The 19,119-nt window shown below is 39.4% G+C and overlaps 1 protein-coding gene across 1 annotated transcript in view; it reads right to left on the bottom strand.

Annotated features, from left to right (window-relative positions):
• Positions 1-19,119, bottom strand: part of LOC136256328 (hemicentin-1-like) — a 92,479-nt gene that overhangs the window by 21,247 nt on the left and 52,113 nt on the right. Inside the window, exons 6-8 of the mRNA XM_066049251.1 lie at positions 12,087-12,410; positions 11,786-12,037; positions 864-1,166 (exon numbers count right to left, since the gene is read on the bottom strand). Of these exons, the coding sequence (XP_065905323.1) occupies positions 864-1,166; positions 11,786-12,037; positions 12,087-12,410 (879 nt within the window). The remainder of the gene's footprint in view (positions 1-863; positions 1,167-11,785; positions 12,038-12,086; positions 12,411-19,119) is intronic.

The raw sequence follows: 19,119 nt of genomic DNA, 5'->3' as shown, positions 1-19,119 counted from the left end.
GTAAAATGCCTTTTATTATAATCACAAAGAGCCCTTTTAAAGCTTTAAGATGTTGAGTTGATCGTACAGTAGACTAGTTCCAGAGTTGCAACACTGTATTGAAATGCAATTAGCCAATATAGCTATGTAGGTAAGTATACATGGCTATGCAGTTATAAAATTACAGCAAATATCATGGGCTAAACAATTATGCCATGGAGCACTTATTTGTGGCATGGAATGGCATGGCATGTGGTAATTACTACACATGGCCATGGTAATTATTTTCCATGCATGGCCATTGCATTCTCCACACAGAAAAACGTGTGGAAACACAAGCAAAACGCCACACATATGTGAAGTTATAAGTGGACTGTACTGTATTAGAGTAGCACGCTCGAAGTGGTATAATCACTTATACCATGACTGCTCATGATTCACTGTAATACACCCTAAAGCCCTCAGGCCTGCGGTCCTCTGGCTTCAGCAGCAAATCCTTAGCAGGCATGGCGTAACTATTACATAAGGAGTTCAATGAAGAAAGTTAGCGATTCCTACAATGGAAATAACTATATTCTTGAGAATACAGTAATGATATAACATAAAATTCCTTGAGGAAACATATTTAGTAATATTCATGTTAAATTATTATTGTACATTGTTACACTGAGCACTGAATCAATGAAATAGTTAGAAAAGTTTTGTAGCAAGCATTTTTGCTTATTTTAAAAATGAGTTTAAATTGGAAAACATAATACAATTTTGTTTTGCTGGTCAAATACCACCATATTTTCTAAAGAGCAGAGTGCTCACTCGGGTCAAACACATCCATACAAATAGATCAAGTGACCTAAACTAATACAACCATACACTACTCCACTCACCATGGATCACAACACTAACAGTTGTCATATCATTTCCAGCAATATTTGACACATTCACAATATAGTTTCCATCATCACCAGTATTGGTACTATGTACAGTCAGTGATGAATTACCAGTGGTATTATCACTGGATAATATAGTGGTAATGGTATAGTCACTATTAGTAGTTAATGGTTGATTGTTATAGGACCACTGGACAGTTACTGGAAGGTTGGATGATCCAATGGTGACTGAGATGGTAACATCTTCAGGTGATGTCACTGTTCTTGTAGTATCTCCAATAAGAGTGATCACTGGATGAGCTGTATGTGATAAGTGGTGTGGTACGTATGTAACCAAATTCATACAGTAGACATAAAGAGCTGTATGACATAAAATGAAATGAGTAAGTGTTTTGACTATAAAGTACTTCTTTAGGGGATCATAACTATGCTATGTGAACAATTGAAATGTCCCACTCAAAACCCAGGTGTGTGTGTGTGTGTGTAGACTACTCAAGGATTAAAGGAAACTTGTATCCAGACAACAATTTTGAAGAAATCAGTACAAATAATCCATTCATTTGTTATATGGAGTTCATAAATAAAGGACAAGTGGTATGGCTGACTTAGCTCCTATGTAACCTTTTGCACAGAGCCACTTGGTATAAATGTATTTTACACTAAACTTCCATTATTTTACAATATACAGTGTCTGTGGTTACATATATAGATCCATACAATGCATCAGTAGTACCTTTTATGCATAACTTTAGCAGTACATATCATAAAAGATGTTACATAGTTGACAGCACACAAAAATTTTTCTACATATGTATAAGTACTAAAGCTTACATGTAAAGATTAACCCATCCAAAAATAGCTTGTAGCTGTAAAAAAAGTGCGCGTCCTAGTAAAGCAGAGTTAACTGCGACAAAAGTAATGATATCATAATGAGGCCATGTGTGAGGTGTGTAAGTTGTAAAATTAATATTTGCTAATCAGATAATACAATATTATTGTTAAAGTGTTAATGAGAACTATGTGATGCTGCTAGTTATTAAGTGTGCGAGCATCTTCATAAATGCCACACAAATTTGATTCTCAATAAAGCAATGTGTGTAGATTCTCTGATAGCAATAAATAGTTTGAGTTTGGCCACCTTTCCTTTGTTCGTAGCATTGCCGTACACAGGAAAGGCGGCCAAACTCAAACTATTTATTGCTATCACAGAATCTATACACATTGCTTTATTGAGAATCAAATTTGTGTGGCATTTATGAAGATGCTCACACACTTAATAACTAGCAGCATCACATAGTTCTCATTAACACTTTAACAATAATATTGTATTATCTGATTAGCTAATATTAATTTTACAACTTGCACACCTCGTACATGGCCGCATTATGATATCATTACTTTTTGTCGCAGTTAACTCTGCTTTACTTGGACGCGCACTTTTTTTACAGCTACAAGCTGTTTTTGGATGGGATTCCAATACTTTTTGTTAGAATAAGCATACATGTTGAAAACAATAGGTGAGTTTCCATGGTTTTGACAGAAACCCCAGATTACAGTGATAGAATATTAAAATACAACTGTAATTTTAGTGGCATGCAACTGCAGTCAACTAACACCCATTTTAACTAGTAAACCCCCTTAGCAACACTTTGCCTTTCATCTTGTACTGCATCAAGATACTCTAATAGAGCAGTCACAAAACAGCTGTAACACAGCAATCAATATTACAGCATATTTACAACACTGAATTGTATAGTTTAAATTACTAGCTACTTACAGACATTACAATATAAAATACAGCACTTGTAGAAACATGACTGTTCTATTAGAGTGATTGACTGCTCTATTAGAGTATCTCGATCTACTTCAAGCATCGACTAATTCAAGCGGAGAAACCACGCCCTTACCCATAACAATAGGAACTCTTGTGAAATGAAATAAGAATAGTAGAGAAATGGCAAGTATGTAGAGACAATAGAGGGGCGCGTAATTATGTCCTGTCGTAAATAAACGCCGTTAAAATTTATATTACTACTAAATAAGTGCACCAGAATAGCCGGCTGTGATCTTTGAGAGGCTGTTGTCTCATTGCTTGTCTTTTCGTGTAGAAGAGATTTAGTGCCACTGAGACACAATTGGTGAGTCTAACTATACATGCATTTGTGTTGTAAAACTTAATTGTAAAAAGGCGATTAGCGCATACCATGATAAAACATGGCTACAAAACTTCCTCATCAGTAGGCATCAACAAGTAATTCTTGACGGTTCAACCAGTGAGTCACATGCAGTTAGCTCGGGTGTCCCTCAAGGAACAATCTTAGCCCCTCTATTATTTTTATGTTCCCCTACCAATCAGTAATCCCATAATCAATCACATTGTAAAACATTTTGTATGCATGTTTCATATGTGCGTTAATCCTCAAACTGAGGCTGCACATTTCTTGGAAAATAAAAAATAAATAAACATGTGTTTGTACCTCGGTTTGCACAGTAGAGTCTCTCACAATTATTAGAGATAGAGTGGTAACACCTGACGTCACAGTCGTTACATAATCACTTCTGTGGGGCAGAAAATGTACGCATGTCATTGAGGCACGAGTTTACTTTGCCTGAGGTTTGTTGAGACTGTCTTTCTAACCATGTTGTCAGGAACAAGGAAGAAAGTAGTATAACAGATATTTAAGTAGTGCAGGTTAGTTTGATCCGTGCTGGGCGAGATATGGCTGATAATTGCGTGGGCACACACAAGGATTTTGACACTTCTGAAAAGTGCGATAGAAGATTCCCACAACGTTTATATGACATACAATGGTTCATTATTGTTCATTCTTTCTTACTGAAGTGTTGTTTAGTGACAATGGCTTTCTCGAGTTGAGCCCTAACTAACAGCCATTTTATCATAACCTGGGTAAAAACAACCTGACAATTCCTTCATCACAAGATTGGACAGAGTTTGCCTCTGTGCCCACTGTTTGAGCATTTATTATGGATTTATATTATTATCAAAGCTACTAGCGATCTATGTCCTGAGTAAGTTTCATGCCGAATGGAGCACCAGAAGCCAAGTTGCAGCCTCTTGAAGGTGCTCCGCCATTGAATTTGCCCCACTTTTGCCCCGCAGAAGTTGCGGTTACACATTTTAAGATAATTTTGTGACGTAAAAGTTATCGCTCTATTGGACCAGGGTAAAAAATTTACTGCTATATTTAGAGGTTGTAGCGTTTGTATATCTTAGTATCATAATAAATAATCCTGCATGATCACTAATCTTTAATAGTACAATGAAAACTGGTCATTATTCAGGTACAGACAAAATTTTTTGACCTAGCTTATTAAGGAGGTGGCTGCATTTTGCGGCCTTAAAATGGTAAGAAGCATGCTGTTCTAACTGGCTATAGATTTGGATTTAGTGTGAACAGCATATGAGACAGTGAGTACCAACAGCAAGGTGGCAGCCAATCTGTTATAGCACCAAAGGCACTGCTTCAGACATAGACAGTTGGCTGTCAGCCCAACGTGTAAAAATTTTCACTTTTGGTCCTTATAAGCGAAAGTGATGTCATTATCCATAGGATATTCTATTATACTTTTCAGAGTATCCCTTCAGTTCTACTATATAGTAGCCAAGCATAAGATGAACATAACACAGCATTCCAGTGGTTTAGTGGTGACCACAACACTGCCTGAGTTAAAACTGTGGTGAGATTTGAGACTACCAGAAGCCCTGGAATGCCTTCAACACATGAAATATCAAATATGTAATGCCTGGCTTTCATCCACAGTGGATCTGTCTTGGTGGCCACTTGTACAGAAGGGAAACAGCTGCCACACAGTCTTGCGAGCGAAACACTTTCCATACCCCTTAATCATCAGTTTTTAAAATTTTGAGCAAAATTGTGCGTGCAAGCAAGTGAGATGTTGTGCTTCGGCAGTGCCGTGTAAATGGTAGCCATATCAGATACTGCCTAGTAGTGACACATCATGAGTATTTAAGTCATAATGCGTTACTTTATCATCCCTCTAAATACGATCCCCGAATGTGTCATTTGTGTACAGAGCAATCTACCACAAGAAGTGACCTGAGTAAGGTTTCAGCGTATTATTGTTAACCATTAATATTGTTCACCATTGTTAACCGTATGTATAGTGAAACCTCACTTAATGGCCACCTCATTATATTGGCCGCCTATAGAAGGTTCCAAATGTAGATAAACAGTACTTTATGACTTCATTAATAAGGCCACCTTGTTATTCAGGCCAAATTTTTTTTCGTCCCAGAGCTGGCCCTATAAATGAGGTTTATGTGCATTTTATTTTTTGTAACTTTTCTTCTTCAGGTTTATTGATTGGCACTATGAAGCATTGTTGATTGGTCCGTGCATAATGTGGTGACTTGAAATGCTAAAACGGTACGTAGCATGTCTTGTATGTACATGTAATGTGTTGTAATGTGTCCACACATCTTAGAAATAATTATAACTGTATTTTCTATAAATACTCAGTTCCATTGTGCCACTGGGTCATAAGTGGATTGATTATGGATCATCCAGGACAATTTGGGTCACATTTTGTCCTGGCCAAGTCCACTGACAGAATATACAAGATCAGATCACTTACAGTGGAACTTGTTTATTGCCATCTTCACTCAATAAAATGGTAGCAGTGTATAAATTCTCAATTTGGAATTGGCTTTTCAAGAAAGGTTGTCTTTCTATACTGGTGGCCATTAAGACAGGTTGTACTGATGGGAGTGTACATACTAGAGATGTAACAATATCCTCCACTTAGTGTCGTTTCATAGTGATACAATGGAGACTATGTATTGTTGTATTTAAATACTATACTATTATATTGCAACTCTAGTACATCAAGACACACGATAGTGTGTCGTGCGGCCCAAGAAGCCGGCGCGCCACACCGTGAGTATATTGACAGGAAGAACGAAAATGTCATTTTCACACCTTTGTATCTCGGTGATCACTTATCTGATTGGAACCAAATTTGCTACACAGTTGCCCGCTAGCCAAGGGAGTCTACTGTCCAAATTTGAAGGAAATCGCTCCAGCCATTTCCGAAATACGAGCTGCCAAAGTTTCGTTTTTTTTTCTTCGTTTTTTTTTTCTTCTTCTTCGTCTTTTCGCACACTTGCAAAAATTGCTATAACAAGCAAACGCGTACTCCTATCGCCTTGAAATTTGGCACACAGAAAGGGAGTCCAAAGGCGAATCCTAGCATCAAATTTTGTACAAATCCGATGAATGGTTCAGGAGTTATGATCGATTATTCGCGTAAAACAAGATCGATTTGTTGTCACGTCTACAGGGTAAACCGCTTCATGGAATGAGTTGAAAATTGCTATGTAGATGGAGTAACCATCGTAGGAGTGCCTTTTGGTGGTTTGAAAGGAATCGAGATAAAGACCACGGAGATATGACACAAAACCCAACCTGTGTCACAATTACGCGATCGATTTTTATGAATAAAAAAGTATTAGTTTTCACGCCTACTAGGCAAACCGCTTAGAGCAATGAGCTGAAAATCGGTGTATAGCTAGAATAATCTTCATAGAAAGTCCTTGCAGTAGTACAGAAGAATCGGATTACAAACCACTGAGTTATGATTCGAAAGCCAACTCCGTGTAGCAAATGCGAGATCGAGATACTCTAATAGAACAGTCACCCTAATAGAGCATTCGGCTAATTTATTTACTCCATTATAGAATTTTATTACATCACAAGTTATTCTGTAGGGAGTTCAGCTGCAAACAGTTAATCTTATAGACAGTTCAGCAAGAAGACAGTCACCATGTGGAGAGTTAAGCAAATATATCACTATAGAGATTCAGAACATTACAAGTCACACTGAAGCAAGTTCAGCTATAAACAAGTCATGCACTGTGTAGAGAATTCAGCTACAATTAAGTCACTCTCTAGAGAATTCAGTTACACAGAATTCAGCTACACACAAGTCACTGGAGAGAGTTCAGCTACAAACAAATTACCCTTTAGAGTGATCAGCTACAAACAAAACACTTTGCAGGGTGTTCAGCTGCAACAAATCAACCTTTAGAGCGATCAGCAATGAACAAATCAACACAAATTTACCTGTAGAGAGATAAGCTAGAAACAAATCACCCTGAAGAGAGTTCAGCTACAAAAAAATCACCCTGTAGAGACATCAGTTAGAAACTAGACACAATGTAAGGATTTCAGCTACAAGCAATCACCCTGTAGAGAGTTCAGCTAAAACAAATCAACCTGCAGAGAGATCAGCTACAAACAAATCACCTTATAGAGAGTTCAGCTACAAACAGATTACCTGTAGAGAGATCGGCTACAAACAAATCAACCTGCAGAGAGATCAGCTGCACAAAAATCAACTTGTAGAGAGATCAACTACAAACAAATCACCCTGTAGAGACATCAGTTAGAAACTAGACACAATGTAAGGATTTCAGCTACAAGCAATCACCCTGTAGAGAGTTCAGCTAAAACAAATCAACCTGCAGAGAGATCAGCTACAAACATATCACCTTATAGAGAGTTCAGCTACAAATAAATTACCTTGTAGAGAGATCGGCTACAAACAAATCAACCTACAGAGAGATCAGCTACACACAATTCAACTTGTAGAGAGATCAGCTACAAACAAATCACCCTGTAGAGAGATCAGCTAGAAACTAGACACAATGTAAGGAGTTCAGCTACAAGCAAATCACCGTGTAGAGAGTTCAGCTACAATAAAAACCAACCTGTAGAGCGATCAGCTAGAAACAAATCACCCTGAAGAGAGGTTAGCTACAAAAAATCACCCTGTAGAGATATCAGCTAGAAACAAATCACCCTGAAGAGAGGTCAGCTACAAAAAAATCACCCTGTAGAGAGATCAGCTAGAAACAAATCACCCTGAAGAGAGGTCAGCTACAAACAAAACACTTTGCAGAGAATTCAGCTACAAACAAATCAGCTTGTAGAGAGATCAGTTACACACAAATCAACCTGTAGAGAGATAAGCTAGAAACAAATCACCCTGTAGAGAGTAGCTACAAGCAAAACACCCTGTAGAGAGTTCAGCAACAAAGAAACCACCATGTAGAGAGTTCAGCTGCAAACAAATCACCTTATAGAGAGTTCAGCTACAAACAAATCACCCTGTAGAGAGATCAGCTAGAAACTAGACACAATGTAAGGGGTTCAGCTACAAGCAAATCACCCTTTAGTGAGTTCAGCTACAAACAAATCAACCTGCAGTGAGATTACCTACAAAAAAAGCACCTTGTACAGAGTTCAGCTACAAACAAATTACCCTGTAGAGAGATCGGCTACAAACAAATCAACCAGTAGAAAGATCAGCTACACACAAATCAACTTGTAGAGAGATCAGCTACAAACAAATCACCCTGTAGAGAGATCAGCTAGAAACTAGGCACAATGTAAGGAGTTCAGCTACAAGTAAATCACCCTGTAGAGAGTTCAGCTAAAACAAATCAACCTGCAGAGAGATCAGCTACAAATAAATCACTTTACAGACAGTTCAGCTACAAACAAATTACCTTGTAGAGAGATCGGCTGCAAATTAATCAACCTGCAGAGAGATCAGCTACACACAAATCAACTTGTAGAGAGATCAGCTACAAGCAAATCACCCTGTAGAGAGATCAGCTAGAAACTAGATACAATGCAAGGAGTTCAGCTACAAGCAAAATCACCCTTTAGTGAGTTCAGCTACAAACAAATCAACCTGCAGTGAGATCACCCACAAAAACGCACTTGTACAGAATTCAGTTACAAACAAATCACCTGTAGAGAGATCAGGTAGAAGAATTCACCTTGTAGAGAGTTCAGCAACAAAGAAACCACCATGTAGAGAGTTCAGCTGCAAACAAATCACCCAGTAGAAAGATCAGCTAGAAGAAGTTACCTTGTAGAGAGTTCAGTTACAAAGAAACCATCATATTATAGAGAGTTCAGCTACAAAGAAATTACCCCGTAGAGAGTTCAGCTAGAAGAAGTCACCTTGTAAAGAGTTCAGCTACAAAGAAACCATCATGTACAGAGTTCAGCTACAAAGAAACCACCTGTACAGAATTCAACTACAAACAAATTACCCTGTATAGAGATCAGCTAGAAGAAGTTACCTTGTAGATAGTTCAGCTACAACAATTCACCCTGTAGAAAGATCAGCTAGAAGAAGTCACCTTGTAGAGTGTTCAGTTACAAAGAAACCATCATGTAGAGAGTTCAGCTGCAAACAAATCACTCTGTAGAGAGTTCAGCTACAAAGAAACCGCCATGTAGAGAGTTCAGCCTCATACAAACCACCTTGTAGAGAATTCAACTACAACAAATCACCCTGTAGAGAAGAAGTTACTTTGTAGAGAGTTCAGCTACAAAGAAACCATCATGTAGGGAGTTCAGCTACAAAGAAACCACCATGTAGAGAGTTTAGCTGCAAACAAATCACCTGTAGAGAGATCAGCTAGAAACAAATCACCCCATAGAGAGATCAGCTGGACGAAGTCACCTTGTAGAGAGTTCAGCTACAAAGAAACCATCATGTAGAGAGTTCAGCTGCAAACAAATCACCCTGCAGAGAGTTCAGCTACAAAAAAATCACCCTGTAGAGAGTTCAGCTAGACGAAGTCACCTTATAGAGAGTTCAGCTACAAAGAAACCATCATGTAGAGAGTTCGGCTACAAAGACACCACCATGTAGAGAGTTTAGCTGCAAACAAATCACCTGTAGAGAGTTCAGCTAGAAACATAATACCCTGTAGAGAGACCAGCTAGAAGAGGTTACCTTGTAGAGAGTTCAGCTACAAAGAAACCATCCTGTATATAGTTCAGCTACATTTCAAGTCACCCAGTAGAGAGATCAGCGGCAAAAAAATATCCTGTGGGGAATAATGGGCATGTAATAAATATATGTATATAATTTGTATAATTACTAATAAAATCAAAAATAATTGAAGTACTAAAATTCTTCTTGAAGTTCTTTTCTTCTTCCTGTAGTAAAGAAAAAACACATGGGTTAAAAAAGCCCCAAAGCCAGCCATAGGCTGGCTTTGCAGTATACAAATACAAAAAGAAGTGATATCTAATCAAAAACAGCCAAGCTGTAAAAAAAGGTGCGGCCCCCAAAAAGGCCATGGTGAAAAAAGATGTGAAATCCAAGGTGGCGGCCAAGAAATGGCTGTGATGGTAGGTTAATGGTTACATTTTAATAACGACAATTCAGGTGAATTTTGTGCCGCTTGGTCTTGGCACCAAATTCACCTGAATTGTTGTTATTAAAATGTAACCATTATCCTACCATCACAGCCATTTCTTGGCCGCCACCTTGGATTTCACATCTTTCTTCACCATTGCCTTTTTGGGGGCCACACCTTTTTTTACAGCTTGGCTGTTTTTGATTAGATATTTATAACAGGAATGTTTATTAACTGTTTAGACATACTGGAGCCACACCCACTCCTCTGGATTCTACAAATGGAGTCATACCAACTTGTGACTGCACTTACTCATTACTCCCATTGTGCTTGGATGATTGTACATGCTGACGTGTGAGACTTGCTACCATGGCGGGCCAATAGAGAAGATTTTCATAGCAGTTATATGACAGTCATTGTTGTACAATTCTTACATTATTGTTGTGAAAACTATTTGGTATTCATGTGTCCTCTGTATGTTGTAATTACATGTGTAATTTTGTTTTGGGGTGCTATAAAATGCATGGTGACAATTGTAAATTTTTCAGGTGGTTGTGCAAACTTCTTTTTAGGCTAGCTACATGTGCTAATTACTCACAGCTTGTGTCAACATCTGGTAACCGCAGTTTTGCTCTGTGTCATTCTTTAAGCCGGGCCCTTAGAGAGCAAATTACGTGGGGGTGACTAAATTCAAGTCGAACGATGGTAGCTATGCAGCACCATAGATTATAGTCTATAATCTATGGCGGCATACTTCTTTGTGGCTACATACACTGATTAACTACACACAGTGCCAGTTCATCAATAACCAGTGACCGCAGTTGTGCTTTGCGTCATTCTTTACATTCCGAGTTAAATTCTTACAGAGAGCAAATTACGTGTGGGCGACTAAATTCAAATTTCAAACTAGCCATTCTCGAAAACATATGATTCAATCTCAACGAAAATTTTAGAACAGTTTAAAGACACATTGCCCTACATGCCAAGCGAGTATTGCAGAAAACAACAATATAGGGTTTGTATTTGGCCTCTAGGTCGACTGAGGACGACTGAAACTTCGTTTGGTGCTGAAATTACGACTGTAGGGTAATGATGTATGGTGAAATCGATGATGTGAATCTTGAGGCGATCGAGATAGTACTGAAGCGATAGCAGGGCAATCAATGTTCGGAATGCACAAAGAAATGCAAGGCATGCACCTGAGGTTACGTCTAACCGCATGCGAAAAAAAAACAAAAAAAAAACTTCCCCTTTCATGTCGGCAATCTCGATCACGAAACAATCGGCATGGATTTGCTTCACTGCTTGTGTGGTAGTTACTAGTGACACTATGAGTTTAACTCTAGAGTTTCAGAGCAATAGCGTAAATGATGGGTGAGTTATAGACAAGCCAAATTTGACAACGTTCGTTCCTGTAAAATCCTCACGTAGTGGTTGCATCATTTATTGTCTGCGGCACGCATTTCTGCTTTACTGGCCGCGCGACTCACTACCGTGAGTTTTGATGCAACCTTGATCATGTAACACAAGAGAATTCAATGTCCTCTTAGTTAGTTGAATAGAAGATACTCTTCTGCAGTCTTGACACTATGCTGCATCAATCACACGTGCAAGTGAAATGCATTTAATTTTTGCTATGCATGTATGTTTCAATGTAGCAAATTGCTTAACTTGTATGAACATTACACAGTATTACAGTATAAAAACTCACTTGCTTGTACAACAGTGATAGTTTCAGTATCACTTCCTAAACTATTAGATACTCCACACACATAACTCCCATAACCACTACTATCAGATATTGTAAAGGTATACACTTGATCAGTAGGTAACACAACAGATGAATTATCTTGTTTGGTCCAGTTATAAGTTAGTGGAGCTATACCAGTAGCACTACATGATAGTGTAGCATTAAATCCAATTGGTACTGGATCAATACTGGCTATTGTAGCATTAGGTAGTGCTGTAGAATACTTAAAGTGAACTAACAAAACTGTGCTATTGATCCTCACCTGTTGAATCATATATTGTAAGGTTCCTAGTCTGCATAATCCCATCAACATCTGGTATAGTACAAGTGTACACTCCAGTATTAAATGATAATGTACTGGCTGCACTAGAACTGATGACTAGTTCACTAGTACCAACATCACCAATAACAGGATTAGCTTGTATTGCTCCATTTGTAGGGATTGGACTACCATCAGGAAATGACCACTGACCATTACTAGTAGTATTACCAGAACGACATACTATTCTTATCTCCATATCTTGATATAGTAGAACAGAACTACTATTGTATGTGATAGTGAAGTCTGGACTGTGTAGGGTAACACCTGAACAATACATATGTATAACAGTAGAACACTGTTGTATGTAGTAGTAATGTGGGGGAGTTTGCATACTTCATAACTAAAACTGTATCCATAGAATACACAAGAAATTATGCTGTGGTATAATTAGAACTACCTGCCACAATTCAGACAAGTAATGTGGCACTAAAATATTGCTTCAAGAACTACAAACTCAGAATAGCTCATAATGTAAAGAGAATCCATGCAAAATACAAGCTATATAAAAGGGGTGCAGCTTGCAAAAGCCTGGGTGAAAAAAGTTGGACCATCAAAAATGGCGGCCATGAAATGGCTACAATGATTTTAATAAAAATACAGTATATTTGTGGTATTAAAATGTATTTCTATTATCAGCATTGTAGCCATTTCATGGCTGCCACCTTTGATTTCATAACATTATATTAAAGGCCACACAATTTTTATACAACTTGGCTATTTTTGCATGGATATCACTTCTTTTTGTATTTTAAACATCCCAAAGCCAACCATAAACTGGCTTTGAGGCTTGTTTTTACACAAATCATTGTTCTTCTTGTCTACAGATACAATGATGATGAAAGAAGACAAACTAGTGCTCTACCAATACAGAAAAATACCTACCAATCTGATACCAAAAGCTAAAGGATCTAGCTATGCAATAACCAAACAACTAAACTTATAATTGCTGTATAACTTTGTGTTCGCTTGTTCACGACTATGGCTATATAAAGTTCCTCTGTATTTATTCACAATAGTGTTATATAATCCTTCCAAGTTTGATACGCATGATTGTACTATTTGTCTATATTAGAATTTTATTTTTATTTTGTAGTGACTGTTCCATTAAAGTATCTCAATTTTCCTGCAAAATGTGACAAATTGTATTTGCCCAACTTCTAACAAATGCACCTTTTATGCTGGAATATGTTAAATTTACAGCCTGTTGTCACAAGTTTTGTTAGCATAGCATTTATTATGATGATTATGATGATGACGATTGGTACCAGTGGGCCTAATCATAGTCTAATACCCCCACCGATCTGTACCTCAACGGCTATAATATCAACTTTGATTCAATGGAATACTAGAGAAGCTACAATAGTGCAGAGTTTGTAGGAAATAGGTTATATTGATGTAAGATGTATCATGTGTGATTATTAGTCTGATTGTGGCTTCGTCGTGTTATGATCATACATGGCGCTGTGAGCAGTAGAATGCCTCATCTCACCGTTGTAATTGTCAACCTCGTCCTTCTAACCCTCGTCGCTGATCCTTGGTGCCGGGTTGAGGCACCCCATCAGATATCACCCATGTCACGGTTGTCGTATGTTTTTCACCAAGGAGATCTTCCGAAGTTGGATCTACAAATCGACCACGGCTCTGACTTTTCAGCCTGGCAAACGCAGTGGGAATCGTACATGAGCCTGTCCAGACTTGGCGAAGAAACTGCTGTGAAACAAGTACAAGCCTTGACATTATGTTTTTCACACAAAACTCTTACCATAGTCAACAACCTTGGCCTCACCACCAAGGACCGTGGAAGTGTAGCCTCCATTATTAGTGCCATCAAGAAGTACATCACTGGACACATTAATGAATCAGTGGAGCGACGGAATTTCCATCGTAGAACACAGCAGCCCAGGGAGTCCATCGATGATTTCCTTGTTTCTATGAGATAACTAGTGAAAACTTGCAACTTCTGCAATGATGCTTGCACACAGAAGAGCTTACGTGACCACATAATCAAAGGCCTCCTTGATGGTGAAACTGTCGAACACCTTTTACAAGAAAAAGACCTCTCTCTAGATAAAATAGTCCGCATGTGCCAAGCCCAAGAGACAGCCAAGAAACAACGAGCTTCCATACAGCAAGGACCTGGTCATCTCCACGAATCTGTGGCAGCTCTCAAGACACATTCACAGAAGAAGACATTTGCACCACAACCTCTCTGTCCTGGCTGTGGGGCCCAGCCACATCCAGCAGGTCGCACACAATACCCTGCATATTGTGTGTCATGTCACAATTGCAAGAAACTGGGTCATTTCTCCAGAGTCTGCTGTTCCAAACCCATACAACCTCATCCACCATGGCCCTATACATCTACCCTTCAATCTACTCAGTCCGATAGCTCCTGGTCCGAACAAGCAGGTCTGTCTAACATCCACCATGTCACATCTACTGACCCTGCACCCAAGATAAAGATTGACATTACCATTCTTAATGGTGCCACCACCACAGCTGTTCTTCCAGACTCGGGTGCAGATATTTCAGCAACCAGTACTAGTATTCTCTCTCAGCTTAATGAACACTTTGACAACCTTTTACCTTCCTCTGTCATTCCCAAAGCTGCGAATGGAGCAGAGATGCATCCTGTTGGCAGGCTGCCGGTATGTTTCAAGATAGGCAACAAGGAATACCTTGATGACTTGCACATTTACCCTAATGTTACAGGCACACTGATGTCCTGGAAGACATGTAAGGAACTTGGAATCCTACCAAATTGCTATCCCAACCCAACCATTTCCAGCACTACTGTCAATTCTGTAGCTGCCACCCCTCCAGTTGCTAGTTTATCCCTTGACAAGCACTGTACAGTTCAGGAGTTTCCCACCGTATTTGATGGTAACATTAACAGCATGGAAGGTGAAGAATTCCATATCTACCTTACTGATGATGCGAGACCATTTTGTGTTAACACACCCAGGTCTATTCCGTACGCTTACCGTGACAAGCTGAAAGCTGAACTTGACCTCTTACAATCGCAGAACATCATCGCCTCTGTTGTTGAAGCCACTGACTGGTGTGCACCTATTGTCGTAGCACCCAAGAAGAATACTGATCGGATACGTATGTGTGTTGACCTCTCACACTTAAATAGATATGTAAAGAGAGAAAGGTACCGATCACCCACCCCAGCCGAGGCCATTGCTGACATATATGCTTGCCAAGCTAAGTTTTTCACTGTTTTGGATGCTATGAAGGGCTATCACCAATGTCCTCTTGATCAAGAAAGTCAGCTTCTCACCACATTCATAACACCATTTGGCAGATTTAAGTATATGCGTGCACCATACGGAATTTCTTCTATATCTGAACATTACGATAGACGTATGCATGAAGCCTTTGAAGGTCTCTCGGGTTTCCGCCGCATAGTGGATGACATTGTTATCTATGACAGTGATGTCACACAACATGCTTCACATGTCCGAGAATTTCTACAAAGATGTGCTGAGAAAAAGATCACCCTGAACCTAGACAAGTGCAAGTTTTGTGAGTCCTCAGTTACCTTCACAGGATTCCAGCTCTCTGCTACAGGTTACCAAGTAGACCACACTATTATAGATGCCATCTCGAAATTTCCAACTCCAGCCAACCGTACAGATTTCCGATCCTTCTTTGGTTTAGTTAATCAAGTATCAGCTAGCACAAACACCATCTCCACACTACTCACACCACTGCACCCCTTGCTCAGTACAAAGAATGATATCCAGTGGTCAGCCACCCACGGCCAAGGATTTCAAACTGACAAAGAATCCCTTACTGATGCACCTGTGTTGTCATTTTTTAACATGAGTAAACCCACTATACTATGCACAGATGCTAGCCGCCAAGGCCTTGGATTCATACTCCAACAGCAAGACAACTCTGGCACTTGGAGTTTGATTCAGGCAGAGTCCTGATTTCTCACTGATGCTGAATCTTGCTACGTCATCATAGAGCTGGAAATGTTGGCCATTGCTTGGGCTACCTTGAAGTCCACTTGTTTCTAGCTGGACTACAACACTTTCAAGTTATTACAGATAATAATCCTCTCATCCCTATCCTTAACCATCATCGACTTGATGAAATAGAGAATCCACGTCTTCAGAGATTAAAGATTAAGCTGATGACATACAATTTTACGACAGAATGGGTGAAAGGCACAAAGAATGATGCCCCAGATGCCCTGTCAAGGAACCTAGTGACAGACCCATCACCTGAAGATAGTCTTGCTGAGTTAGATACTCTTAGCTAACCAGCCCTATCCATTATTGAGATACGAACTCTCACACAAACTGAACCACTACCATACTGCTTAGATGACCTCAGGAAAAGTGCCCAAGAAGACACAGAATATCAACAGCTCCAACATCTCATCTTACAGGGATTTCCACCCCATCGTAATCAACTACCAGACACTTGCAAACAATACTGGAATACTAAAGACAGCCTCACCATTGATGATGGCCTTATTGTTTATGGCTGCAGACTTCTTATTCCCACAAAACTGCGACCTGTAATTTTGTTTCAACTCCATGAATCTCACCAGGGCACTGTAAGGACAAAACAACGTGCTCGTCTTTCCATGTACTGGCCAGGAATAGACAATGACATCGACAACACTATCCTGTCTTGTAAGCATTGCCAAGACCATCTCCCCAGCCATGCCAAAGAACCAATTGTTCAAAAGCCAAGAGCAGACCGCCCATTCCAGGAGATTGCAATAGACCTTTGCTCACACGCAAGCCACACCTACCTGATCATAGTTGATTGCTACACTGATTGGCCAGCTGATATCCTTTCACGCTTTAACACTACTACCTATACAGTCATCTCAGCTCTCCGGCATTCCTTCAGCTGTACAGCTATACTTAACACTGTATGGTCTGACGGTGGACCACAGTTCACATCCAAGGCATTTTCTGACTTCTCAAAGTGCTGGGGTTTTCTACACAAACTTTCCTCATCAAGATACCCTCAGAGGAACGGCAAAGTTGAAGCTACCGTCAAGTTCATGAAGAAACTACTTCAAAACTCGTGGAATGGCAGAGCCCTAGATGATGAGAAACTTTGTCGATCATTGCTACAATACTGCAATACACCCAGTAGAAAGGATGGCTTGTCACCAGCTCAGAAACTGTTCAGCCACCCTGTGCAAAATATACTACCAGCTCACAGGCGGTCCTTCCTTCCACAGTGGCAGCGACCAGCTCAAGAGGCTACACAGCAGGCTGAAGACACTTCCAAATCATCTGCAGCCTACTACAATCTCCACGCTCACAACCTGCCAGACATTCATGTTGGGTCACATGTTGCAGTACAAAATCCTCAGTCTCGGCTTTGGGACATTTATGGGATAGTCACAGAGATTAGTCCACACCGTAGATATTATATCAAGACAACAGGTGGCAGATCCCTAGTCCGCAATGGACACTTCCTACGCCATCGTGTCCCAACCTCAGTACCCAATGGACTTGAACCTTGCAAACCCATGGACTTCACCACATCTGGAGCTTCTCATACTCAACACAGATCTACCCGGGACAAACGCCCCACCGGAAGGCTGATTGAGGATCCAAACTGGACTTAAGTGACCCGATCAACTGCAATTATAATTATTATATAAACTTAGATTAGCGATTGATTTTTTTTTTTTGGCTGTGATTAGGACTGTTTCTGATTAGTGCAGCATTTGTTTTGTAATTTTAATCCCCTACAAATGCTTGAAAAGGGGGAGATGTAGGAAATAGGTTATGCAATATGATGTAAGATGTATCACGTGTGATTATTAGTCTGATTGTGGCTTCCTCGTGTTATGATCATACAGAGTTTACTTGATTACTTTTGTAATACTCTAGTAGAGTGCACATTTTTTGAGGATTTCTAATAGGACACACATAGAATATTCTAGATTTTCCATTGGTATAACTATGAAATAATAAATTTTTGTACATTTTAACCCTTAAAACCCACATAATCCAGAAAATTGGATTTGATAAAACACAAACGAAAAACGCACAATACTTTTGCCATTTTACATACGTGGATTTAAACAGGCATATCTCGTGAAGCATTTATCCAATCTCTTAGAAATAGAGATTTTCTTACTTGGGAAGGGCTTCCCTTATAAACTTTTAACAAACAACAAGGAAATCACCTGCTACAAAGTATTGAATCATTTTGTTTCCTTTCACATCTGTATCATTAGTGTTCTTGTCAGCCATTTTATCAGTCACGTGATATTTGCATATCAACTGAATCACCATCATGTGACGACCAAGATGATGCCCAAAGAAAGGCGATACAAGGGGGTGTCACGTCGGCACACACTGTAAGTAGATCAGCGACCGTGGTCAAAGTCTTGACCGGAGGAAATCTTACCTTGACCCTTGACTTGCAGCACTTATCGTCTTTGACCTGTGACTTGAGCAGTTCTTGCTGAACTTTTGACCTCTGCTTATTGCTCTATTTTCCAATACGCACCTGCGCTTGTAACCTAGTATAATATTTTCTTGGTGTATGCTACCATAGATAATGTATGCGTTCCTAATGGATTGGAAATGCCCGTTAAATTATTTTCCTATCCTAGTTACGGTGCGCCAATACATTGGGAAATTTTTTGAGTGGCTGTTTGGCTTTCTCTTGCTTGTTTGAAGGCCGGTTTGAAGGCGTGGATATTCCTTTTACATTGTTTATTGTGTTGTGTTGTGTACTGAACAAGAACACAGCGTGTCTGTGGGTACTGGGAGAAATATTGTTTGCGACAGGTGACAATGGCAGGTACGCACCAGCTAATAATTCAGCAGCAGTGCTATTAGCCAACTTCTCGTCACCACATTTACACAACCAAAGAAATGTGTGATACATTGAAATAAATTTTATGTTACAGTACTGCTCAGCTTGAGCTAAACAATAGTACAAAGTAGTGCCTGTTTTCTGAAGTTTTATTGAA

Source organism: Dysidea avara, chromosome 5 (genome assembly GCF_963678975.1).
Source record: "Dysidea avara chromosome 5, odDysAvar1.4, whole genome shotgun sequence".
In the NCBI taxonomy this organism is placed as follows: domain Eukaryota; kingdom Metazoa; phylum Porifera; class Demospongiae; order Dictyoceratida; family Dysideidae; genus Dysidea; species Dysidea avara.
This window is presented reverse-complemented; position numbering and strand designations above follow the sequence as displayed.